At 36.9% G+C, this 27,403-nt stretch overlaps 1 protein-coding gene across 3 annotated transcripts in view; it reads right to left on the reverse strand.

The window, feature by feature from the left end:
- FILIP1 (filamin A interacting protein 1) overlaps positions 1 to 27,403 on the reverse strand; it is a 222,715-nt gene that overhangs the window by 64,980 nt on the left and 130,332 nt on the right. For all 3 annotated transcript variants that reach the window (XM_086707253.1, XM_086707254.1, XM_025925728.2), the window contains exon 3: positions 4,634 to 4,807. In XM_086707253.1, the coding sequence (XP_086563379.1) occupies positions 4,634 to 4,807 (174 nt within the window). The remainder of the gene's footprint in view (positions 1 to 4,633; positions 4,808 to 27,403) is intronic.

A 27,403-nucleotide genomic window follows, 5' to 3' on the forward strand; every position in this document is an offset into this window, starting at 1 on the left:
CCCAGGAGAGAACTGAGGTGGGCTAACCTCTCAGGTCTATGTGGCTTGTCTAGAAGCTTGGAAGACCAGCTCCCATAACTATAGCTCTGTAGATTCATTAATCATGTATACTATGTCCATGACTTTTGGTTTTCAGGATCCAAACTGTGGCTCAACCATAGAGGAATGCTTGCTTTTATTAATGAACAGTGAAAGTGAAATGGGAACCTATTACTTTAGAAATATAGCTCCCACTTGGACAGGTGGAAGGAAAATTGAATGAGATCATCATAACACCAAAGGCCAAAATTTACTAGGGAGAGTATACCTGGAAGTCTTATTCTACTAAATCAAGTTGATGGAGAAGTTTGAGGACTTGAGATGGAGAGAAATTTCAGCATGTTTTAGACAAAAGAATCATGGTTCAGGAAGTGATTTTAGCCCTGTTATCAGCAGATAGTACTAAATGGAGAAGTATTAAGGGATTTAGGAAGACAGTAATCTACTAAAGAGGAAACATGATGTCTTAAAGGCCAAACTGGACTTACACAAAAGAGAAATGGATCTAAGTGCTCTTAAAGATAGGGCTATACACAAGGGAGATATTTTAGTCATTATTGGATAAGAATGAGTGTCCAGAGGAAGTACAGATAGGAGAGCAGAGAGAACAGAGCAATGTGACTCCCCCCATAGAAAAGGTACTGGGATCCAGGAAATGTTTAAGAAGCATGCTATAAAATTGCAGACAGTTCTTCATGAGATCAGTTGGGAGCCATTCTCTTGAAGGCTGCCACAGCTATTCAAAGTAGATACATAAAATATAGACAGATTTAAGAATTAAATTCTGAGAAGATCAAGGTAGAAAATTTGAAGCATTATTTGGTGAGTTTCAAGGTGCCCACTAATATTGATGGGCCCTGAGTGAACACACTCAAGAAACATAAAGATGTAGAGTTTGGAGGAAAGATGAGACAAACAAAGGAGTATTCACGTAGGACAGTAGCATAAACAGTCCAAACTTGGGATGAAGTGAAATGAGGAAAGACTCATCCTTCAGTGAGGATTATCCAACTCAAGGACATAAATGTAGGTAAGATTTGCCTTGACTAAAGTATCTTCTTGGAAGGTTCATAACTCCTTGATTTTACTTCTAGCACATAATACAGAACACAGAAGGTAATATTAGGAAAACTAATGTCTGGGTCAGAAAGCATAGGGAAAAAGAAGCAAACAAATAAAAACCACTATAAGATCCATAAAATAGTGAGAAAAAAAAGGGACCACTTGAAGAAACTAGTCAAAATGTTAACAAAAACAAGGGTCCCTGGGTGCTAGGTTGGTAGAGTATCTGACTCTTGATTTTAGCTCAGGTCATGATCTCACAGTTTGTGAGTTTGAGCCCCACGTCAGGCTCTGCACTGACAACATGGAGCCTGCTTAGGATTCTCTCTTCCTTTCCTTCTCTGCCCTTCCTCTGCTCAGTTTCTCTCCCTCTCTCTCAAAATAAATAAATAAACATTTAAAAAACAAAACAAAGACTCAGTTGAGTCCTCTTACTGAAGAAAAAAAGAAAACAATTAAAGAGGTTTTAAACATGCAGGCAGAAAAATAGAGAACCTAAAACAAAACCTAGGTACAGAGAAGGTGACCACTGCAAATCCCTAAACTTTTGAAAAGACAGGTATGTTTTAAATGCCACTCACTGAAGGCAAGGATAGTGCATGCAAACAGATTCCTCCCCCCAATCTAGGGTTCACCGTTTCTATTATTATTTTAAAAAAATTTTTTTAACGTTTATTTATTATTGAGAGACAGAGAGACACAGAGCGTGAGCAGGGGAGGGATAGAGAGAGGGGGAGACACAGAATCTGAAATAGGCTCCAGGCTCTGAGATGTCAGCACAGAGCCCGACGCAGGGCTCAAACTCACAAACCGTGAGATCATGACCGGAGCCGAAGTCAGTCACCCAACCAACTGAGCCACCCAGGCGCCCCTAGTTTCTATTATTACTAAACTTTGATGGTAACAGGCTCTGTCTGATGTGGACAACTGCCCCAGACTGACCAGAATCCTGTTGTAATTAAAGATTTTCTCTGCCTATCTTCCTTCCCTTAGACTTCCCCTAAGTCTCTACTTCAGTCTTGCTAAGAGTAACATGGGCCTGCATTATGCTGAGTCATTTTGCTTGAGATAAATTGACCATGGAACTGAGGATTTTCTTGCATTTCTTAAATTTATGAGTGTGAGGTTGGTATTATGATAATTGCACGTGTCCTAATAAGTCTTTGGACACTTTGATAAAAGGGGAATAGGGGGACTTTAGGGTATATTAATTAAACTTTGAAAATGCATAAGATTAAGATCCCTCAAGCTAAGCAGAATAAGAATTTGGGAAGGAAAGAAACTGAAACCTTGATTTCTTTGGAATTTTGCTGAAGAATTATGAATTTTGATATCCTGGACTTTAATTCACAAAGAAGCTCAGGGAGATTTAATATTTGCTGCTTAATTTCTCCCCAAATATTTGGCAAATGAGAGGGATCCACCACATGGGGTTCATTGTTTAACCTCTGATAAATTCCATTGAATAACCTAGCTGGGCCTAATCTGGTATGCAAATTAAAATGAGCAGTGGGTTTTTGGCTTGAGGTGCAGGATAGCTTCTAAGAAGAAGAGCTAGACTATCTGCTCATAGTCCTAGGAGGCTAACAGAACAGTGATTGTATTGGTATCCTTGCCTCATGAAGTTGGAAGAAGGACTCCTGCCCCTTGATAATGACAACTTGATTGTTAACTTCAAAAGGTTAAGAGACCCAAAATGTGTAGATACAAGATAAATCTTTTCTCTTTCTAGCATTCTATTTCTCCTATAAAGCAGGACTTCACCATTTTGTCAGCATTGGGAAAAGTAGTTCCTGTCCTTCTCTCTACCTCCTTACTCCTCTCTAAGGGAGGAAAAACTCTTCCAACTGTGAGTTGAGGGGAGAAAGAAGTCAAAAAGCATGCCCAACTTAGTTCTAAAAGGACCACCCACAGGGTGGGTATGTTCTTCTCCACAACTCTGTCCATGAGATAGGAACACTTGGGTTAGGCCTACTTTCTGAAGGTAGGTTAGAAATTCTTCTCTTTGTGTACTTTCCATATAACTCAGTGGATTAGAGGCATTGATTTTGGGTAAGTGTATGAGATTTGCAGATCTATCTCTCCTTTGAGGTGTCATCCCAAGCTCTAACTTGAGGGAAAAGAATTAGGAAACCTAAATGATATAATTTATCCAAACTGAGTTCTCCAATCTGGTGGTTATCATAATAATATTTAATGAATATTTTGACTTCATTATGTCTTTCCTCCTCAAACCCCTCCAAGTTTGGAACTAGTTAAAGGTGTAAGCAAGTATCATGCCAGCAAATATCATCCCAGCAAATGTTAATGGTTAGTATTTGTTGAGTACCTGGTATGTACCAGACACTGTGTTAAAAGTTTTACAGGCATTGCTTCATGTAATCCTCACGACAACTCTGAGATATGCACTCTTGTTATTCCCACCTGACAGATAAGGTAATAAGCTTAGAGACCTGAAGTGACCCACCCAAAGCCATATGCAGCTAGTAACCATGGCTCTCAAACATGAAAGTGGATCCAGCCAGTTGACTGCATTCCATCATAAATCATCTCTTAATATTTTAGGCAAAGATGAAAACAAGAGCTCTGGCTTATCCTTGTTGCAGAAATTAGATAATTATGGGACCATCAATCTGTTGTAAACACTGTGTAAGCAGATCGCATCTGAGATCTGTCAAACTGAGCTGCTACAAACACTTGACATAAGATAAAAGTTAAATTATGATCAGTTGCTTCAGACTTTTAATTTCTGTGTTCTTTTTTTCATTTATGATACTAATTTTACATCTATGAATTTTTTTTACATGAATTCTGAAGAGTTAATATGGCTAGATCCAGCATCCATTTCCATAATTCAGCCTCTAACTTCTACTACAATGTGGGAATACTTTTAACATGTAGTATCATAGGAAATTAATAACAATAGTAAAGAGTTCCTAACACAATATTATATAAAAATGATTAAATACAGCCTTCTTAGGTTTCCTTTCATCTTAAAGAATTACCCTAAGCATTCCATTGGGATTTTGCCTCAACCATTGTATGCCTCAACTCACATGAGACCATTTAATTATGATAGTCTATAAGATACTAAAACACAGTACCTTTATAAATATCAATAATAAAATATCCATCAACATAATATCAAGAATCAATTTAATTTTCTTTTACCAGTTTGATAATGATCTTCACAACTCTATGCCAAAACTGAGAAGCACTTCAAATTTTTGCACACATCACTTCTGAAAGCAATGAAAGAATAACAGGCTGCAAGAGCCTGTAACTAGCATAATCACATGAGAAATATATTTTAGGCTTTAAGTATATTTAAGGAAATGCTTCCAAAATTCTTATCATCGAAATGTATCCACTATAATTCATGAGTTATGTAATTACACTTTACTTCAATATTAGTGTGTCATAAAAATTTCACCTTTGAAAGAAAATGTTAGAGCTTGTAAAATGGAAGAATGTGAAGCTATCACTCTGAGGTACCCTTCCATAGGGGGACTTGTTGATGTTGTATTTTTACCTCTGAAATTGGTTTCTCATAGACATCTTCTCCTATAGATTTCTCCTGGGCTAGGATGGCGTCTCGGTGCAGGACTCGGAGCACTTTCTCTGGTTCTGCAGACCCGTAATGAGCCTCCAGAACCTCAGGCTTGGTTTTCTCCGTCTTCAGCATATGGATCACATCTTCCCTGGCCTGTGGGTAGAGTGCAGCAAGGTCAGACAGTCGACAACATAAATCACATGCCAGACTCACAAAATCAACACAAAGCTTATTGAACACATCCCCATCTCTTCGGGGCTATTGGCAAATTCACTGGGTATTTTGTTCTTATTTTTTATCAAAAGCAGATTGGCAAGCAGATACTCTGCTTCAGGTTGCTAGGAAGCAGACAAGCAGAAAAAGGGTTTGTGCTAATATTAACTACACAAAAATTGCTTTATCTAAGTAGAAAAGATTCTGAGTGCTTTTGAATCAAGGGCACCTGGGATATTTATCCCATTTCAGTGCACATGAGGTCAAGGACAATTTGAAATTTTCTAGTTTTCTATGTATACTCTCAATGAAGAATTCAAATCTGATTTGAAATAGCACCCTGCTCTCCCCATTCTAGTTATAACTCTGTGTGTAATTAACAAAAACAGCCTTTATTAGTGATGTCCTGTTTCCCGTCAGGTGATTCATTTTGCGCAGAAACACATGGTTCAGAATTCACTTGATGCTGGGTTGAGCTTTTCAATTTAATATATTCACACCAAAGGTGACATTTAACTCCTCTAACATCCAGACAGCCAATCACATGAGTCAGATTGGTGGGGTCAAGGTTGTTCTTTGGGTTTCTCAGCAAACTTCAGCACTTCGTTAAGCTCTTGAGAAAACCAGATGATTATAGGTTTTATATCATATTTACTCTGGAACTCATTACATAATGTAAATACCTCTGGATATATTTTCTACTGGTTAATAGTGATGAATTTTCTAGTTATGATGGAGATGGCATTTGCTAAATGGACTCCCATCTGGTCATATACTTGTTTTCCCAGTAATGGTGATGGGTATAAAGTATACTGACTTCATGCCAACTTCTACCAAAGAACAATCTGGTTGGCAAGAGTTTCAGTCTGTGGCAATAGAATAGAGTTTTCTCCTGTGTTACGCTAACTATGCGTTTGAAATTATAACCTGGCTCATTATCATAGTATTCTAAACAACAGAGCTAACTAGTTAGCCCTGGGACAGGACCATTATAAAGTTTGGTCTTTCTTGAGGTTTCTCACTTTTATTGCCTTTTCATAGTCTCCAAATTAATCTAATTCCAGATGGCTAAAGACTAATTTATTACAGAAACGTCAATAGACTGGAATTTGCAGATTTTTCCCAAGTTGTCTTTGCCACATTTACATGTGCTCATTTCAACACAAAAAAAATGGAAAATATTAATTTTGAAGAAACTAGTAGTTCAGAATTCACGAGAAAGTTAAAGTTAGAAAATAATTTAATGGAAAGGCAATATGTTTCCGTGAGGAGTGAAAAGACATAAGCATAGATGCAGTCAGGGTATCCTGTACAGGCTCTCTGTGCAGTTTAGAAAAAAGTGCCCACTCACTCCAGGACATATAACCCTGAGTCAGAGTGCAGCTTACTTAGCAAGGAAAGAGAGTGCTGTATGTCAACCTCTATCTCTCCCTTCTGCCAGGCACTCTTATACAAGGCATAACTCCATATAGATGGTGGCAGACTGAAGGAGCATAAGGTCTGTCATTGGTTATTGGTTTTCAGGCAGATAATGTAAATAAGGAGTTTTTAGAAATGTAAATAGGTAGCTATTTCAGTTCAAAAGTTGAAGCTATGTGGTTTAAAAATATGTAAATATTGTTAGTATCTGTCTTCTGGAACAAATCTTAATTCTCTTAGAAGAAAACAGTTTCTTTTGTTCCAACTTATATGAAACACCTTTTTCTTCTTTCTGTAAAATGTGCTTATGCTTGAGTTGTATTAATTGTGATATGCTGGAGCTCCTGGGTGGCTCAGTTGGTTGGGCAACTGACTTCAGCTCAGGTCATGAACTCACGGTTCGTGGGTTCAAGCCCCATGTCGGGCTCTGTGCTGACAGCTTGGAGCCTGGAGCCTATTTCAGATTCTGTGTCTCCCTCTCTCTCTGCCCCTCTCCCACCAATGGGCCCTCTTTCTCTCTCCCTCTCTCCCTCTCTCTCTCTCTGTCTCTATCAAAATAAATAAACATTTTTTAAAAATTGTGATATGCTACATATACCACACATTTCATTCTTAGTTTAATTACCCTAGGCACTAATTACTAAAGAAAAAGAGGTTATGGTGATATAACACTGTAAATTGTATATTTAAAACCACACTATTCATCATGAACTTACTAAAAGCTTTTTAATTGCTATAATAATCCTGGAAGGAATACAAATGTTACCTTTAAATTACTGCTACTTAAAGTAGTTTAATATAGTAATCAATCATTATTATTGCAGTATCTGTTTAATCGACGGGTTAATTAAATATCTATGTAATCACAATAAATTTTTAACTACTTTAAATATGATTCAATCTATGTAAATAATATTCTACATTTTGGGGATAAAACCACTTTATATCTCCATTTTGAGAAACTTCTTAATTTTTGTATAAAAGAATAAAAATTCAAAATGTAAGAAAGTTCCTGTCCTTAAACATTAACTGTTTTCACACAAAAGGTTTATCAGAAGCAAGTAGTTAAATTCTTAGGGTGCTGCAGTGGTGCTAAATAGACCACTGTATTCAAATATATGTAAAAGGACCCAGAGGGAAGAAAACTTTGAAGAGGACTCTAGACAAGAGAAAAAAGAAAGGGGGGGGCGGGGGAAGAGGAGAAAGAGATTACATAAAATTGTTCAATTTATTTAGTCCTGATGATGAAGGAGAATAAATACAAGATTAGGGTATAAAAACAGACATAGAGGGGACACAGTCTTCTATTCCATCCTACATGTTCCTCTCTGTGCTAAGGGAGGTATATGGAAGCCAAGAACAAAGATGTCCCTGCAGAACTGAAACTGTACTAGATGGAGCAAGAAGTTGTCTCAACTGGCTGCATAAGGAACTGATTAAAAACATGTGGGGGCAGCAAAGAGCTACTCTACCAACAGGTAAGTGTGTGTGATTCATTTTATAAAGTCAACAGAGGGTATCTGGGTTTTTCTGGGAGAGGGGGATATGAGGGTGGGGTGGACGCAGAATAAGACACAGGACAGGTGGAGACACAACAGGTGGCATATTTCAAAAAAAGGGTTAAATCCAATCATTCATTCAATAAATATTTGTGCACATTTACTTTGAGCAATGCATTGTGTTCAGTAGTTGGAAATATAATCCTCAGAGATTAAAGTCTGGAAGGATATGAACAAATAATTGAAAGCATTGACATGATAAGCTTTAGAATGGAGGAGATACAGGGGGCTAAGGATTTCATCTAAAAATACACTTAACTTGGATATAAGCGAAGGAAAAGTCTTCATAGAGGAAGTGACCCAAAAAACTCACAATGAGTACTTGAGCCCAGAAAATAGGGGAGTTAGGATAAGAGTGCTCTTGGCCAAGGAAAAACTGTAGGCAAAAGCCAAACAGATGTAGATGCATGGGCTGGAACAACCTAAGTCCAGAGTGATAAATAATGGGCAACTCATGAAAAGCCTTATAAACCAGGTAGAGTTTGCATTCTCTCATGGAATAGCAAGAAGCCTTAGAATTTTTAAGCAGCAAGACAGTGACATGGTCAGGTGTGTGTGCCGGAAAGATCATTCATCTTGTTAAAGGTGTTAGAAAGGAACAAATTCCAAATCAACAGGTATATTGGTGCAGCCCAGGATATGTGATTTAAAATATCTCTGTAAAACCCACAGTTAAAACCATACTCAATGGTGAAAAACTGAGAAATTTTCTTCTAAGATCAGAGCAAGACAAGGATGTCCACTTTCACTTCTTTTATTCAACATAGTACTGGAAGTCTTTACCACAGCAATCAGACAAGAAAAAGAAATAAAATGCATTTAAATTTGTAAGGAAGAAATAAAACTTTCACTATTTGTAGATAACATGATACTATAGATAGAAAACTCTAAAGACTTGACAAAAAAACTACTAGAATGGATAAATGAATTCAGTAAGGTCACAGGAGACAAAATCAATATAGAGAAATTTGTTGCATTTCTATTTACTAATAATGAAGTAGCAGAAAGAGAAATTAAAAAATAATCTCATTTATAATTGCACCAAAAAAAAAAAGACTTAGGCATAAACTTAACCAAGGAAATGAAAGACTTGTACTCTGACAACTATAAAACACCAATGAAAGAAACTGAAGATGACCCAAACAATGGAAAGATATTCCATGCTCATGGACTGGAACAACAAATGTTGTTAAAATGTCCATACTACCCAAAGCAATCTACAGATTTAATGCAATCCCTATCAAAATACCAACAGCATTTTTCACAGAACTAGAACAAATGATTCTAAAATTTGTATGGAACCACGAAAGACCGAGAATAGCTAAAGCAATCTTGAAAAGGAAGAAGAAAACTGGAAGTATCACAAACCCAGATTTCAAGATAGGCTACAAAGCTGTAGTAATCAAAACAGCATTGTATTGGCACAAAAATGGACACAGATCAATGGAACAGAGTAGAGAATCCAGAAATAAACCCACACTTATATTGCCAATTAATCTATGACAAAGAAGGCAAGAATATGCAATGGGAAAAAGACAGTATTTTTAAAAAATGGTGTTGGGAAAACTGGACAGCCATATGCAAAAAAATGAGAATAGACTACTTTCTTTCTTTTTTTTTTTTTTTAATTTTTTTTTTCAACGTTTATTTATTTTTGGGACAGAGAGAGACAGAGCATGAACGGGGGAGGGGCAGAGAGAGAGGGAGACACAGAATCGGAAACAGGCTCCAGGCTCTGAGCCATCAGCCCAGAGCCTGACGCGGGGCTCGAACTCACGGACCGCGAGATCGTGACCTGGCTGAAGTCGGACGCTCAACCGACTGCGCCACCCAGGCGCCCCTAGACCACTTTCTTATACCATATACAAAAATCAACCCAAAATGGATTAAAGATCTAAACCTGAAACCTGAAACCATAAAAATCCTAGGACGGCACAGGCAGGAATTTCTCTGACATCGGCCATAACAACATCTTTCTAGATATGTCTCTTGAAGCAAGGGAAACAAAAGCAAATATAAACTATTGGGACTTCATCAAAATTAAAAGCTTCTGCATGGTGAAGGAAACAATCAATAAAACTAAAAGGCAACCTACTGGGGGAAGATATTTGCAAATGATATATCCAATAAAGGGCTAGTATCCAAAATATACAAAGAACTGATACAACTCAATACCCCCCAAAAACAAACAATCCAATTAAAAAATAGGCAGAAGACATGAACGGACATTTCTCCAAAGAAAACATCCAGATGGCCAATAGTTACATGAAAAGATGCTCAACGTCATCTATCATCAGGGAAATACAAATCAAAATCACAATGAGATATCACCTCACACCAGCCAGAATGGCATATATATATACACATACACACACAATGGAAAATTATTCAGCCATAAAAAAGAATGAAATCTTGGCATTTGCAACAATATGGATGGATCTAGAGAGTATAATGCTAGGTGAAATAAATCAGAGAAAGACAAATACCATGTGATTTCACTCATATGTGGAATGTAAGAAAAAAAAAATGAACAAAGGGAAAAAGAGATAAACTAAAGAGAGACTCTTAAGTATAGAGAACTGATGGCTACCTGAGGGGAGGTGTGTAGTGGGATGGATAAAATAGGTGAAGGGGATTTAAGAGTACACTTATCTTCATAAGCACTGAATAATGCTTGAATAGAATGATTGAATGATTGAATCACTGTATTGTACACTTGAAATGAATATAACACTATACATCAGTTACACTGGAATAAACTAAAATATCTCTACAAGTGATTTTATTTTTTTTAATGTTTATTTATTGTTGAGAGAGAGAGTGTGAGCAGGGGAGGGGCAGAGAGAGAGGCGGGCAGAGAGAGAGGTGGACAGAGGATCTGAAGGGGACTCTGTGCTGACAGCAGTGAGCCCAATGTGGGGCTCAAACTCACGAACGGTGGAGATCATGACCTGAGCCAAAGTCAGAAGCTCAACCTACTGAGCCACCCAGCGCCCCTCTCTCCAGGTGATTTTAAAGCACAACTGCACTTAAAAACCACTGCTTTAAGATGGTTAGGCCAATTCAGCACTAAAACCACTTAACATATCTGTTGTGTTAGCTCAGTCTTCTGGGCAGGGTCATCTAATTCCTAGGGACTTGCTTGCCCCAGAGGTTTCTCATGTTCTCGCTATGTTATTAGTTCCACTGATCCTTCTTCACCAAAAAATCATGGTCATTTCAGACCAGTAGCTTAAACCAGGAGAATCTCTGGAAACTATTGGAAGTGTTTGCCAGTTCTGGGCAAATAAGGGCAATTAGCTGTCCAGTTTGCCAGATACTCTGAGGAGTAGGGCCCCACAAAGCTAGACTTTAGAAAATCAGGACAGTCCCAGGAAAATTGGGATAAGGTGGTCATCCTAGGGCAAATACAAAGTGGACAGGAGATTGGATATTCCAAAATTTCCCTGCATCTAGGAATCAGCAGCCAGTGGGGACTTAACTATACTCAGGAAATGAATTTCAGTTACGGTGTTTCCAAAACTTAGCTGCCTTTAAAGGCAAAATGCTATTATTGATGATTATGCCTGGTGACAATTTCAACTATTTTTAAACTTGTGGGATGTTTCAGTCTTTGGGAAAAACCCATAATGAGTGGTAAAAAGTGCTTAGTTCTTATGTATATGTGACATAGCTTTTTCCACACTTCTAAAATGGGAATGTATATGGCTCTGGGAGGACAGGATAAAATCGAGCTAAACAAGGTATATCTTCCTGAACCACTAAAATTACTTGAAGACTTGGGTGAGTGGGAAGTAGATTAAAACTTTTTAAAAAATTAACACAATTTTAGGGGCGCCTGGGTGGCGCAGTCGGTTAAGCGTCCGACTTCAGCCAGGTCACGATCTCGCAGTCCGTGAGTTCGAGCCCCGCGTCGGGCTCTGGGCTGATGGCTCAGAGCCTGGAGCCTGTTTCCGATTCTGTGTCTCCCTCTCTCTCTGCCCCTCCCCCGTTCATGCTCTGTCTCTCTCTGTCCCAAAAATAAATAAACGTTGAAAAAAAAAATTAAAAAAAAAAATTAACACAATTTTAATATTCACTTTAATGTTTAGGACTTAGAAAATATTGGCTTGAGATGGACAACTTGGGATGAATTCTTAGACTATGCCACCATGGTCCCCAGCATGGCAGTCCTCTCACTTAGGTTGAGAAGGAGCATATCTAGGTGGAGAGCTTAAGAAGCCTGTCCCTACATATGGATACTGCACACCTTGAAGAAGACATTCCTTGCCAAGAGCTGCTGACCTTAAATGGAGGATGCATTTTGAGGAAAGAAAAAATCTATTTCTATTTCTATGTCTATGGAAGAACACCAGAACATCAATGTTCCTAAACACTCTTGCTTCTCTGTATTATTTAGTTAACTACCTAAATATGGTCCTATTGCCTCAGTAAGACAAGGAACTCTAGAAAAGATGGTCCTGGAAGACAAATGCATGCCCATCCTGTTAATGCTTTCCTATTCTGGGAACTCAATTCAATGTTCTGTATCTATTTAAATAAGGCAATTTATTAGTTTACTGCCTATTTCTTTTTTAGTCTGTGAGCTGCTTTGAGGACAAAGACATGTCTTCAGTGTCTACTAAGAGTGCCTGCTCATGTGATAAGAATTCAGTAAATATTTGTTCAAATAAGTAAAGTAAAATTAAATGATGTGAAGTCAAAGAGGCATAAACTGGCACTGAAAATCTCAGAACAACCTTAACTACTTAGCCTTGTTTAAAAGATCTAAACAATTACATTTTGTGAACTTCTACTCTTTCATCTGACATTTTTGTCTACAATTTAGGAGTCATTTTGTTCTTAAGTTTATTCCAAAAGGAAAATATGTAAACGGAATAAGGAACAACAAACAGTACATTCTACCAGAATGTTGCAACAGGAAATGGACTATCTTTAAATCTCATACAAATTGAATTATACTATTTACTCTTATTAGGTATAAGCTATAAATATAGTGGAAGAAAAAATGTTACATAGTTTACGATGTTAGCTATTACTACCGAAATTAAATCCATTTTCTCTCCTGAATTTTAGAAAGCAAAGTGAACATGATTAGTAACATAACAACATACAAGGAGAAAATTCAAACATGGTTAGTTTAAATGGCCATTGGGACTAAAAGTGTATCTTTTGGTTTCTTTGGAGAAATTTCTTTCCATAAATATATGGTCAATAGTGCCTAAAAGTCTCTATACTTATGTTTATGAAAGATCACTCCTTTCTAGCACTTTAGACTGAATATCATCCAAAAGAAAGATTTCATTAAAATGTTAAAAGCAGATGCTATTTTCATGTTAAAACTTGCTATTATTGTCAACATAATAGCTTGAGCCTTTTAAAGGAAAATCCCAATGATGCTTTTTCAGAAATAAAAAAAAAACGCATCCTAAAATACAGTGGGGAATTCAAAGGACACCAAAGAACCAAAACAATCTTGAAGAAGAATTATGTTGGGGGTTTCAGGCTTTCTGATTTCAAATTTACTAGAAAGCTACAGTAATCAAACAGTGTAGTACTGGCATAAATACAGGCATCTACACCAGTGGGATGGAATAGAGAACACAAAAATAAATCCTCACATGTATGATCAAATGATCTTCAGTAAGAATGCCAATACCATTCAATGGGGGAAAAGGACAGTTTTTTTCAACAAATGATGCTGGGAAAACTGAATATTACATGCAAAAGAATGAAGTCCAGCCATTATCTTTCACCATATGCAAAAATCAACCCCAAATGATCAAAGATATAAATGGAAGAGCTGAAACTTTTGGAAGAAACTGTAGGGGAAAAACTTCATGATATTGGATTTCGCATTGATTATTTATATGTGACACCAAAAGCATGGCAACAGAAGAAAAAGTAGATCAATTAAACTACAACAAAATTTAAAATTTTCGTGTCAAAGAACACAATCAACAGAGTGAAAAGCAACTCAGAATGGGATAAAGTATTTGCAAATCATATATCAATTATCTGTTAAGAGATTAACATCCAGAATATGCAAAGAATGCCTACCACTCAATGACAAAAACAAAAAAACGAAAAACAAAAAAAACCCTAACAGCCTGATTAAAAAAATGGACAAGGGAATTAAATAGATATCTCTCTGAGTATGATATTCAAATAGCCACCAAGCACATGAAAAAATGATCAGTTGTTACTAGTCACTAGGGAAATGCAAATCAAAACCACAGAGACCACTTTTTACCAATTAGGATGGCTATCATAAAAAACAAAACAAAACAGGAAATAACTAATATTGGCAAGGATGCGGAAGAAAATGTAAACTATTGTGCACTGCTGATGAAAATGTAAAATATATGTCACTATAGAAAACAGTATGGTGGTACCTGAACAAACTAAAAGTACATTATCATATGACCCAGTAATTCCATTTCTGGGTACATACCCAAAAGAATTGAAAGCAGGGACACTCATGTTCATAGCAGCATTATTGGAAATACCCAAAAGGTAGAAACAACCCATTGACGGATGAAAGGATAAATAAAATGTGGTATATATACACAATGCAAATATTATTTGACCTTTAAAAGGAAGGAAATCCTGACACATGCTACAACATGGAAGAAACTTGAGGATGTTATACAAACCAGTCACAAAAAGACAAATGCTATATGATTCCACTTATATGAATAGTCAAATTCATAGAGATACAAAGAACAATGGTGCTTATTGAGGCAGAGAGGAAAGGAAGACAGAGACTTGTTTAATGAGCACAGAGTTTCAGGGGTGCCTGGGTGGCTCTGTCAGTTGAGCATTCAACTTCAGCTCAGGTCATAATCTCTTGGTTCGTGGGTTTGAGACCCATGTCAGGCTCTGTGCTGACAGCTCAGAGCCTGGAGCCTGCTTCGGATTTGGTGTCTCCTTCTCTCTGCCCCTCCCCCACTCAAGTCTGTCTTTCTCTGTCTCTCAAAAACAGAAATAAATGTAAAATAAAAAAGTTTTTTTTAATGGATACAGGGTTTCAGGTTTGGAAGATGCAAAAAGTTCTGGAGATGGATGGTGATGATGTACAACAAAGTGAATACATTTAATGCCAAAGAACTGTACACTTAAAAATTGTTAAAATGGTACATTTTACATTATGTATATTTTACCACATTGAAAAAAAATTAAGAGTACCTTGTTTGCCCCCAAAATAATTCAAATAAGAAAAATCATTCCCAATCCTTTATTTAGAGATTAACACTTTAGGAAAAAAAAGTAAAATTCCATGCAATAAATTATAAAAATTCAGTCATATTTTCCTTATGATTAGTTAGCTGAATGTCAGAGTCATCCATGGATTTAAATACATTTTCACTACTTATGTGGTTTTCTTCTTTTTTCTTTTTACACACATTGGTTTATTAATAGTACAACAGCTGCTGTGTCCCAGATTAGAAATTAGATAAGGTCACAGGTTCCCCCATGAAGTGCTGTGATGCTACAGTGTATAATTTCTTAAATTCCAAAACACTACAAGCTTTTTGTTAAGTGTTAATAAAGACTCCAGCAAAGCCTTTAAACTGCCCACCCCTGTATGTAATCAGTCCAGCAGATAGAGTCCAGCTTTCTGTGAGCAAGTTGAAAAGCTGAATTCCTTAAACTATGGAAGAAGCCTTTGCTAAGGCACAGATGATTCTTTTCTCACTGTGGTTGTTTAGCTCCATAAATTTAATCCCCTCAACAAAAACCAGCTAGATGAGACCCAGGGCAGTAAAGCATCTATAATAGACCTGGTACATCTTTGTATAGACATCTCTGGTACAATTTTGCTTATTAAGTTACATTTTCTTCACCTCTTTACTTTTTTCTATGATTGTCACCTTTTTAGATTATCTCTAAAAGTTATTTTTCAAGCATGAGCAAAATCTTGCAATATAATCCTGTTTGGAGGACTGACTGGCAGGGTGGCCTTGCCATAGGGCTATTTGCATGAGGAACTGAGGCTCTTCCTGGGAAAGAACTCATCCCAAGGGAGGAAGGGCACCATTTTGGTTGAAGGACAATAAAGCAGGGTCAGAGGGGAAGGGTGAGTCTGAGTGCAACATAGTGTCTGTCACTCAGACTCTCCTCCAGCCCACCTCCCTCAAGCCATGCCTGAGTCTCAGAGTGAGGGACTGCCATAAAAGACCTAAATAAAACTAAGAGGAATTGGTAAATTAGAATTCAAGACACCGTGCTTCAGTAGTAAAAGGGGAGGGGAGGCAGGAAAGAGCAGCCCTCTATTTATCTAGCATTATGCTCTCAGTGTAGATACCAGCCTGAGCGGCCTCCAAGTAGTCATCAGCTGATATAAACAGAAGAGACAACAGTGTGGGCTATGCTTTCAGCAGGCACTTACAGGGGCGGCCATCATTACCACAGTGGGTTGGAGTAGGAACAAGGGCAAAATGGCAAATGCCAAATGGTAGCCCAGAGGAGTGTGCAGAACATGTGTGGGTCATCCTCTGAGGACTGCTAGCATATTATGGGAGGAACCTAAGGGGGCCCGGCATTCCCACAGAGCAGGTGGGGGTAGAGGCCGGAGAGGGAGAAGATAGCTTAGTTTCTTTGATCTTATTTTTATCCTGTGACTGGTGAGGGCTGGGAAATATAAGTAAGATTTTTTTCAAAAGAGGAAATATTTCAATCCAACAAGATAAGACTACATCATTGAGTTCCTTCAGATTTGGTATGTTTTTTATATATATTCATTTCAGCCTCTGATTTTAATGAATTCTATGTTTGTAACACATATTTGACCAACTTAGAAAAACTAGAGTTGAAATTTTAAACAAAAATACAAGAAAATCTCAGCCATTATTAACCTACAGGGAATATCACACTGGGGATAAGTAATCAAGAGTTAGTACTTTAAACATTAGAGTTTTGTTTTTGTTTTTTTTTTTTAAGGGCTTGGGAATAGGAGCATCCTCTAATTATAAGGTCTCTCTCCTCTTAAAAGGAATATAATGTATGTAAGTTACCGTCTTTTCAAGACCTCGGGGTGGTCATTCTGAGTATCAATTGTTCTGGTGCACTGAAGATGTATATTCTTATGTGGTTCTTCAACACACTTGTTTTTCATCTTTAAACAAGTTCTTGATGTAAACTGAGCACTAGTTTTATGCTTATTTTTTACAACTCAAGCAATGTAATTGAAAGAGCATGTGCTTGGGAATCTTGAGATAGAAATGTGCGTTATCACTACTACTGCTAGTGTGACTTTAAGTAAGTTAGTTAGCTTCTCTGAACTCAATTTCTTCTCCCATAAAATGGCCATAGCAGTAGATACCTCACAGATACTACATGAGCTGATGTGTAAAGATCGTTGGCAAATGTTAATTGCCCTGCCCTTTGGGAGCCGAACAGGCAAATCATGGCTGTGCAGTTTCCTATAGCGATGTGCTCTTTGGCCAGTGAGCCCTGAACTTCAGTTTTCCTGTCTGTATGAGAATGAAATCTATGTGAAGTGCCTAATAGTGCCTATGGAATACCGTAGGTGCTCAATAAAAGGTGATTTTCTCTTTTCTTTTCTTTCTTCTCTCTTCTCTTCTCTTCTCTTCTCTTCTCTTCTCTTCTCTTCTCTTCTCTTCTCTTCTCTTCTCTTTTCTTTTCTTTTCTTTTCTTTTCTTATGAAGGTGAATCGGCTGATGTGGGACAGCTGCATCTAGTGAGTAACATAACCAAAAGTCTTCCTGCAAACTAACTCAGTAAATCAAAGACTAAGGCAGTTTTTCTCATCCTTGTTCCTCTCAATATTTTGTGACTGTACAAACCACTCGTAACGATATCTGTGATTCCTATGCCACAAACCTAACAGGTCACTGGCAATGCCATGTTGGCTTATCCTGTGCTTTTGAGCCTCCTGCTCTATTTGTGGATGTAATTTGAAGGAACAGCTTTCTCTCTAATTGAAGAATTTGAACTGCACTGTTTACTTTAGAGTCTGTAGTTCCTTCATCACCATGTCAAAAAATCATATTGCAGCAGAAATGACCTACCATTTTTTTAAACTTTTCTGAGTATTCTATTTAAAGCCTGGCAGGAGTAAGAATGTTAAAGATCACATCTTCTACTAGCACTCATGTGAAAAGCAGGCATTGCCTACAAATGAAGGTGCAAGCAAAGTCAAGCCCTCTGATTTAGGAAAATAAATAAAAACAAGTCCCCAAAAATAGAAACGTTAATTTTTAAAAATTGCATCTTTGATGTTTAATAGAATTCCTATAAGAGCTCCTACTTGAGATGTCCTTTTTAAAGAAAGGAGATCCTGAGAAAGCTTTAAAACTTCTATTTGTAATTTGCCGAATGCTTTTTAATGGGCGATATTTGGCCTTCTAGTGCAATGTCTCAGTTTGAAATGCCAAATCTACTCATTCAAAGAGAAAACATAGTCCATTGCGTCTGCTCATACAAATATTTTGCTTTTTCACTATATTGGATCAGAAATGGGGCATATTCAAAACTTTTTTAAACAAGAAATTCTCATGTGTATTATTACCTCACCATTAGTGTTTAGAAGCTATGTGATACCTGAAATTTGAGAATGGGCCTACAAACTGTCATTTCTGATGCCTGATACTTCCCTTAATTACTATACTCACCACTTCATAATTTCAATTGTTCATTTTCTCCCTCTCCACAAGACTGAGAACACAGTGAGGGAAGAAGCCTCTCATTTTCTTTTGTGTCCCTAGTCCCTAGCGCAGTGACTGACACAAGTGGTTGCTCAATAAATGTTTGCTAAATGTATGAATAAAGTGTGTGTATGTGTATGTGTGTGTGTTGTGTATACATATTCTACTTGCCCAACAACAATTTCCTGTTTTTCCCTTTTTCTAAGCATGTACATTTTCTCCTTTGGGAACAGAACTGCTTTTTAAAAATCTACCTTTTATCTTTCACAAGAGGAAGTTCAGATTCCACAAGATACTGATTTATTAGTCTCAGTATGTTCATGAAATCCCTGTAAAATCTCTCCATGGTTCAGGTTCCTTCTTTCATACAAGAAACAAATAGAAATGAACAACAGTCGATTCTTATTTGCAATAGTTATTTTCTGTGAAGTTACCAGAAACACTGAATTAGAAAATACTGAATCATTGCTCCCAGGAAAAATATAGTTAGGCTTCTTCAAGCCCCTCATCACAACATTTTCATCAACTAGTTAACATATGACCTTGTTTTATGTGTTTTTCTGTTCAAAGATGAATGAATGAATATACATGGGTAGTTATCTGACTTCTGAATGAGGTAAAGACATTCGCGGAAATGACAAAGAAAAAGATAAGAAATTCTATGTGTAAAAAAACCCCATAACCAATTAAATGGCAAAAAAAAAGAGAAGTATTTGTTAACAACTATGACAGATATGGGGTAACTATCCTCAGCTATAAAGGGTGCAGGTATGTCAGTGAGAAAATTCCTAAAGCTTCTTGTGAGGACAAAGATTCGTGCACAAGTATGTTCATTACAATGTTATTTATGAGAATAAAAACATTGGAAACCTAAATACTCAATAAGAAAATATTTGAATAGAATACAATACTTCCATAAGATAAAATATTTTGTGGACTTTAAAAATTACATTTCAAGGGATGTTGAAGGATATGGGAAGTGCTTATAACAAATATGTATTCAAATTTGGGTATACACTGCATTTGCAATTATATAAGAAACACATATGAAGAAAAATACTCAAATATTCACTATTATTCCTTCAAGCTGGTAGAATTATGGGTGACTGGTATTTTTCTTTGTAACTTTTCATATTTCTAAGTAAGTGTTTCTCAAAATTTTTTCACTTTGTTCTCTTCTAGTAAGACTTTTTACATTATTTTTTGCAATTACCACCACACTAATGAAATTTTAATACCACAGCCATATTGTATATCTATTTATGTACTGTGGTGTTTTTGAGGGCCACAAACCATTGTAATATCTAAAATTTCTTTGCCTCCCCTAAGAATCAATTTTTACACTCTTGGGAACAATAGCACTCTCATCAAGAATGCATATTCTCAATGACCTGTATTGAACTGGTTTTACTTTGATCACCAGATTTAAAACAATTTAAAGAAAGTTCTGGCATAGGTAGTTTCAACTCAGAGAAATAAATTTCTTTTTTTTTTTACGTTTATTTATTATTTTTGAGAGAGAGAGAGAAAGAGCAGAGCACGAACAGGGGAGGGGCAGAAAATGAGGGAGACACAAAATCTGAAGTAGGTTCCAGGCTCTGCCCTGTCAGCATAGAGTCCAACGCAGTGCTCAAACTCACAAACCACGAGATCATGACCTGAGCTGAAGTCACGCCTAACAGACTGAGCCACCCAGGTGCCCCAGAATAAATTTCTAATAGGAGAATTTCTGGTCCTCTGGAATTTGAAATTTTGAGACAGTGATCTTTCTATTATGCCTAAAAATTTTTGTGTAAGTAAACATCTTTTCTAGCTAATATATTTGAATCTGTATGCATAATATGAAACTAAAATATTTTGCAAGGAAGGACAGAGTTGAATTTAATAACAACCAATACTTACATTGCACCTTAGTATGGACAAAATTCTTTTCAGGGGTATCATTTCTCTTAATTCCATTCTACAGATGATGAAAATAAGACTCAAAAAAATTAAGTAGCTTGTTCAAGGTCATAGGATTCATAAGAAAGAGAGGTATCTGATTCCAAGATATTTATTCTCTCCATTACAAGTTACATATGAAAATACGACATAACTACAAAGCAAAGGAAGGCCCTGGAATTCAATTCTCTGGGTAATGTTTCCTGTACTAACATTCATCCACAAATGGTGCCACCACCATCTGGCCCAATTTCCTCACACTACATAACTTGATTGGCTTGCCATGATCTTGCCAACAATTTTTTGAGCATTATCATCTTTTTAGTAACTTCTCTGAAAATGCTGCACTGCTATTGTCAGGCGAGAGGATGTGAGGCAGTGAAGCCAATCCTGTAAACTTACTTCTCTAATTCTCCAAGACCCCTTGCCAAGCCACTGCTGCTGGGAGACAGCCCTAGAGCACGACTTCTTGCAATGCACTTTGAAGTAGATAAAATATGCACTCATGGACATCTGTCTGTTATTTCCTGCACTCACAGCTTTGTTCTTTATTGCCAGAGAATTCTATGGATGATGTCACTTTTCTCTGAAGAGAGCAGGCCATCAGAGCTTTTCACTGACATAATTAATTATCTGTAGCTTGATTCTGGGCCAGAAAATTCTCAAGGCACAGCCCCCCAAAAGAATTAACTCTACTGTGTTTGGTATTCTTAAACTCTTAAAGAGACAGGGTACCATATCTTTTTTTTTTCTTTTCTCAGACACTGATAATGGTATTTTTGTTCAGTGATATCAAGTAACAGAAAGTGAACTGGGGCACTATTCTATGATTTCACAAGGAAGACCTTCGGTTCAATGGGCAGCAAAATCTAAAGGTCGCTACAGATCAAGTATACAAAGCAAAGCTTTTAGGGCTTAGTCTTAAATGCTACAGGAATGCATCACAATTACTGAATAGACTCTTTGGGGGATCTTGTGAATCTGCAGCCAGAAAAATGAGATCTCAACCAAAGCTAACCACGCTGAATTATCCACAAGGTGAAAGATTGTTTATCACCCACAACAGCCTAAAGCATCAATTTATGTAAACTTTATAAGATATAAGAAATTACCAGAATGGTGACCATATATTTTAAGAGTTTTCATCAATATCTTTACAAGATCTAAAGCAAATTAGCACGCTCATCAGAAAATATCATTCTCCACTCTGCTGGGTTTCAATATTATTTAAATGAGCTATTACTTATCTCTTAAAAACGGGCTTGGTGGGGTGGATCAACACTGTAGATGTCATAAGTAGTGGAGGGGCTCTGTTGGAATCAGAGCACTTGAGTTCTGGCCCTGCTTTTCAGGTGAGTGATAAAGTAAGATCCAAGAAATCTCTGAACTTTCCCAACTCTGGTGGAGATAGTAATATCCTAATACCATAGATTTGAATGTGCATATTAATATTAACCCCCGACAAAGGAATTGTTATTTATGGTCTATTCTGCTACCTTGATTCTGCATAAACTAGTTTAAACTGTATTCTCTCTAGATTAATTTAGTTTGGCAAATTATTTCTTTAGATCTACTACTGAAATTTTTAAAAATTTAAAGTTATAATGTAATAAAAGTTGATTATAAAAAAATCAACATTACAGAATCAATATTAAAGAAAAAGTGAAGGTAATGCCACATCCTCCCAAATCTACTCCCCAGATCTAATTTTATTGATAATTTGAGGTGGATCTTTTCAGAATTATTTTTCTCTCTCTAGATACATATATACAGATGTCAGCACACACACATTCTCTCTGCCTCTCTTTCCATCTCTCTTTCTCCCTCATATTATTGGGCACTTACTATATGCCAGGAAATATGCGAAGCACTTTGCAAATATTATCTCATTTAAGCCTCACAATAACCTTATCAGATAGGTATTATTATTATCGTTATTTTCTAGATGAGGTATCTGAGACAGGCGCAAAGAAGTTCAGCGATCTACCCAAAGTCACACAACTAACAATTGCTGGTGTCAGGACACAAATCTAGGTAGTCTAACTCCAGGGCTGGCAATCTTAATACTATATTTTATGAATTCTCCATATATATCTATCAATATAGAACCTCTCAAATATGAAACACTTCATTTTTTATTCAAATACACCAGAAAGCTCAAGAAGGATGAAATCTGCTGGTGCTAATAATACTCATTTCACCAGAACTAACAGGTATGCCTTGTGTATTTGTTTTTCAAATCAATAAATTCATTGAGTCTCCTCTCTTTTCATACGTCCATCTCTCAATTGAGTCTTCTTCAGTTTGCTCAATTGTTCTTACCTGACTCTCTAACCCAAGTTTAGATCAAGCTCTAATACAAAAAAAAAAAAAAAAAATCCAAGGGAAAGATAAAATAATTGTGTTAGACTAGAATTCCACTGTGTTGAATTTGCTTAAACTAAAGATCTCTACTATAGAAATTAAATCAAACCTTTACCAAATATCTCTTTGATTTGCCTTTCTTCCTTCTTTCGCTGAAAGTTGAAGAGGCTGTCTACCACTCCTCTTTCCACTGGCACCAGAACACACCATAGATGGAGCAGTTAGTTATCTCCTTCCTTCCTCCCTCTCTCCTCCCTTTCTTCTTCCATCTATTTACTAATTTATTCATTTATTCATGTGTAAAGTTGCTATTCTGCTAGTCATTGTGATGGAACCCACATGAATAGGACACAATCCCATGCTTGCATGACTTTAGAATGAGATTTGGGGAGGTGATTCCTATAATTAATTGTTCATTCTGAACCTTTTGGATGGAAGGATGGGAGGAAAGTTCTAGAGCATGGGATAACATAAGGAAATCATAAGGAATGAGTAATTTTAATTCCAGTTTTTTGGCCAAGTGATAGCAGGACTTTTTATTTATAGAATCACAGGAATTTAGAGTAAGAAAGAACTTTAGCCCCTTAGTTTACAGCTAAGGAAACAGCTTCAGAGAAGCCAGTGATTTTTCCAAGAGGTACAGCTAATTGGTTATTGATTATACATTAGAATCCAGGTCTCCTGATTCTGGGACCAGAGATCTCTCACTATACTAAAATCACTAATAAATGCATTGCAACAATCTCAAGTAGGAATTAATCCATATGCTAATTAATTTGTTTTAAAAATGTGAAATAAGCAATGTTCTTCAGCGATCAGTTTCCGGATGATAATAAGCATTTAAATGTCATTGGGCACACTTGGAAGGAATTCTGGCATGCTATAAAATCAATGCCCTAAAAAAGCAACTGACATTTCATTGAAGTTTGAGTTTGTATTCAAATACATTATTTGTCCATTAGCAATAGGAATGTGGTTACTGAGTTCAAAATATTTCATTCAGTATTTTTACCCTAATTTTCAGATCAGGGCATATCTAAAGTATTATTTGTAGCATACTTTCTTCCCATGGCAGATCTTTTAGTCAACCAATTTCATTATAGTCTTCTTGAGGGAAAATGTTAGAAAAACTTAATTTTGTTATAAGCTTATCAATGACTACCACCAATAACCAATCATCATTCAAAGTTGGGAGCACTCTGACTTATGTACCATGGTCTTATACTTGCAGCCCACCTCTTGGGAACTTTTTTTCATTCCTAAGCCGAAGCCTGAGCTTTATCTGATAACCTGACATTGATTCTGATGTTTAAAAATCTATGCCTTACTAGATTGTATAATGTTCTCAACGCATCAGCTTTTTCATAATAAATGACCAAGAACAACTGGCCAAGATTCATTTTAATAGCTGGGAACTTTCAGGGAGAGAATTTTCTTGGTCATGACAAAGTCAAAATGGTTCATAGTCTTCCTGGTTTATTTCAAACTCCTGCTCCTTTTCTGAAGTTACCAAATTGCCAAACATTGCCATTTCAGACAATTGATATGCATTGACCTCTACTGAGTTTTTGTGGTTAGCAGCCTTATCTGGGCTGTCATTAACATGCTTCATTATCCACAGGCCAATGGCCAAATGAAAGCATGGCGGAGATGACTAAATAGAAGAGGCAGGTGGATGAGATCAGACAACCAGTGCTGCCAGATTTCTCAATGCTGAACTCATTATTTCATATTCAGCAGTGGCCAGTTTTAAATAATATTACGAGAATATCCCTAAATTTCCTTCCAATTTCTCCATGACCTTCAAGGTCAACAAGCATGTAGTCTGAATGCCCTCTTTCTGCAGCCATTCCTCACACATGCTTAATCCCAAGAGCTAATTTAGCAAGACACCATGGGGTTGCAACAACATGGATTCATTCCAGCTGAAGTCCTAGTGGTCCCTCCACAGCTGGCGTCATATTCATGGAGATCAGTTCTGAAGGCTTATGTCCCAAGATGACTTAACCATGGCAAAACCACTTGAAGCATCTCTTCCTGATGTGCCTGCATTGTTTTTTTCTAGCCACAGCTCCTAAAGACTCACCAAAGCCATAAAGAAAGAAAACAACCAGGTACTTCTGAAATTGCAGTTGCTAAAGTGGAGGCACTTGGAACTTTAGGTACCACCAAGTCAAAGCCACTCCAATCAGGTTTCTACTCCTATCACTCCACTGAAACCTCTCTTATTAAAGCAAACCATGACTTTCCTGTCACTAAATGCAACAGTCAGCTCTCATTCTTCATTTTCCTTGATCCACCAGCAGGAACTGATACTTTTAATTTTTCTCTCCACCTTGAAAAATTCTTCACTTTGATTCCAAAACACCCTACTTTGCTAATTTCCTTCCTACCTTTCTAGCTGCTCATTCTCATTCTCCTTTGCTGATTCCTCCTCATTCTCCTGACCTCTGGGGGTAAAATTTGCTGGGGCTCAGAACCTGGACATTTTACCTTTTCTACATTTACTATCTTCATGATTTCACCCAGTTTCATGGAATTAAATAAATACCATCTCCACACAGGGGATTCCCAAACTGATAACCCCAGCCCAGCCTTTTCCCTGAACTCCAGACTCAGATCCAAATGCCTACTGGATATCTCTCTGTACTTGAATGTCTAACATTATCTCAAAAATAACATGTGTAAAACTGCATTGCCAGTCAACACCTGTTTACTCCACCCCACCTGCAGTCATCCCCATCTTAGTAAATGACAATTTCTGTTATCCATTTTCTGGGCCAAAGAACCTTGGAGACAGCTTTAGATAACCTCCTTCTTACATATCCCACTCTCAACCTGCCATCAAATACATTCTGCTCTCCTACAAAATTTGTACAGAATCTGAGCACTTTTCACCACCACCCCTACTGTTACCACGTTAGTCCAAGCCACCAGCTCTAGTCTGGATAAAGCTTGTTAGTTAGAAACCCCGTTTCTGGTGGTTCATATCAACACAGAAGCAAAGAAGTAAATAAAGAACTGCTGACAAAGGAAAAGATCTCTGTGCTTTCTTTATACACTCAATCATTGTCAATACAATAAAATTAAAACTAAAACTGGTTTGGAGGTCATAGGAATGCAATAAAAAAAGATATAATGACATTTTAAACATTAGATAGCTGCAAATATTTGTTAAGAACCTAATACAGAGAGATTCTGATTACCATGAACAATGAAAAATATACAAAAAAAGAAAGTATCTTTAAAAAACCCCCCACAAATCCTGATTTTTAAGGTCCTTTAAAGATCTTTTGATTATAAAGCCATCTCTTTTAAATAAGAATAATTGGGGAAATTTAGAAACAATGTAGTGAGAGAGGACAGGTTTTTCCACACACAAAAGTATATTATAGTGCTAAACTAATTAGAACAATGTGATACTAAAGCATGAAATAGGCAGAGAAATCTATGTGCTGAACTATAACTCAGAAATGGATTTAAATATTATAGGGCAAAAGTGACACTTCAAATCACAGGAGGAAAAGTAAAAAATCAATTAATGGTTATTTACTTATTATTTCTCAGTTGTAAAATCAATTATCTTTATTCTACTCTGTGATACTGAGTCTGAAAGTCTGCAAATGACATTTCCTACAGTCCTATGCTTGCTGCTTCCTATTGGGTTCTGCCTGCCAATAGGAGTCACTAGAGGAATATTAAAAGATGGGAAGGGGAGAATGAGGGGTACCTTTCTGTTTTGTCCTGTTTCTGACAGTACTGTTCCAGTTCCAGCTTCTTCAGACCTCCTAGAACCAGCCCATGAAGCTCCCTCTTCAGAGAGGTGCTCCCTCTTCAGAGAGGTGCCCCCTCTGCACAACGAGTTCTAGCAATTCTACCCCTTCCCTGTGTCTCCCCAGCTCTAGAGTCAGGCAGTTATTATCTCTGGTTACCTCAGCATTCTCTTTTTACTCTTTCAGTTTTCTAGCATTTGTATAATTAAATCCCTTTATAAACTCCTTTATGCTTGAAATATGTAGAGTGCTTTCTGTGCTCCTGACTAGACCCCAACTGATACAACAGCCATCTACAAAAAAGTAAAGTGATTCACTTTAAACAAAGATGAATTCTGGGAACGCAAGCTGGTGCAACCATTCTGGAAAACAGAGTATGGAGGTTCCTCAAAAAAACTAAAAATAGAACTACCTACGACCCAGCAATTGCACTATTAGGCATTTATCCAAGGATACAGGTGTGCTGTTTTGAAGGGACACATGCACCCCCATGTTTACAGCAGCACTATCAACAATAGCCAAAGCATGGAAAGGGCCCAAATGTCCACTGATGAATGAATGGATAAAGAAGATGGGGTATATATATATATATATATATATATATATATATATATATATATATACAATGGAGTATTACTTGGCAATCAAAAAGAATGAAATCTTGCCATTTGCAACTACATGGATGGAACTGGAGGGTATTATGCTAAGTGAAATTAGTCAGACAAAGACACAAATCATATGACTTCACTCATATGAGGACTTTAAGAGACAAAACAGGTGAACATAATGGAAGGGAAACAAAAATGATAT

This window comes from Puma concolor, chromosome B2, assembly GCF_028749965.1.
Source record: "Puma concolor isolate L17-30 chromosome B2, mPumCon1.1.hap2, whole genome shotgun sequence".
Lineage (NCBI taxonomy): Eukaryota > Metazoa > Chordata > Mammalia > Carnivora > Felidae > Puma > Puma concolor.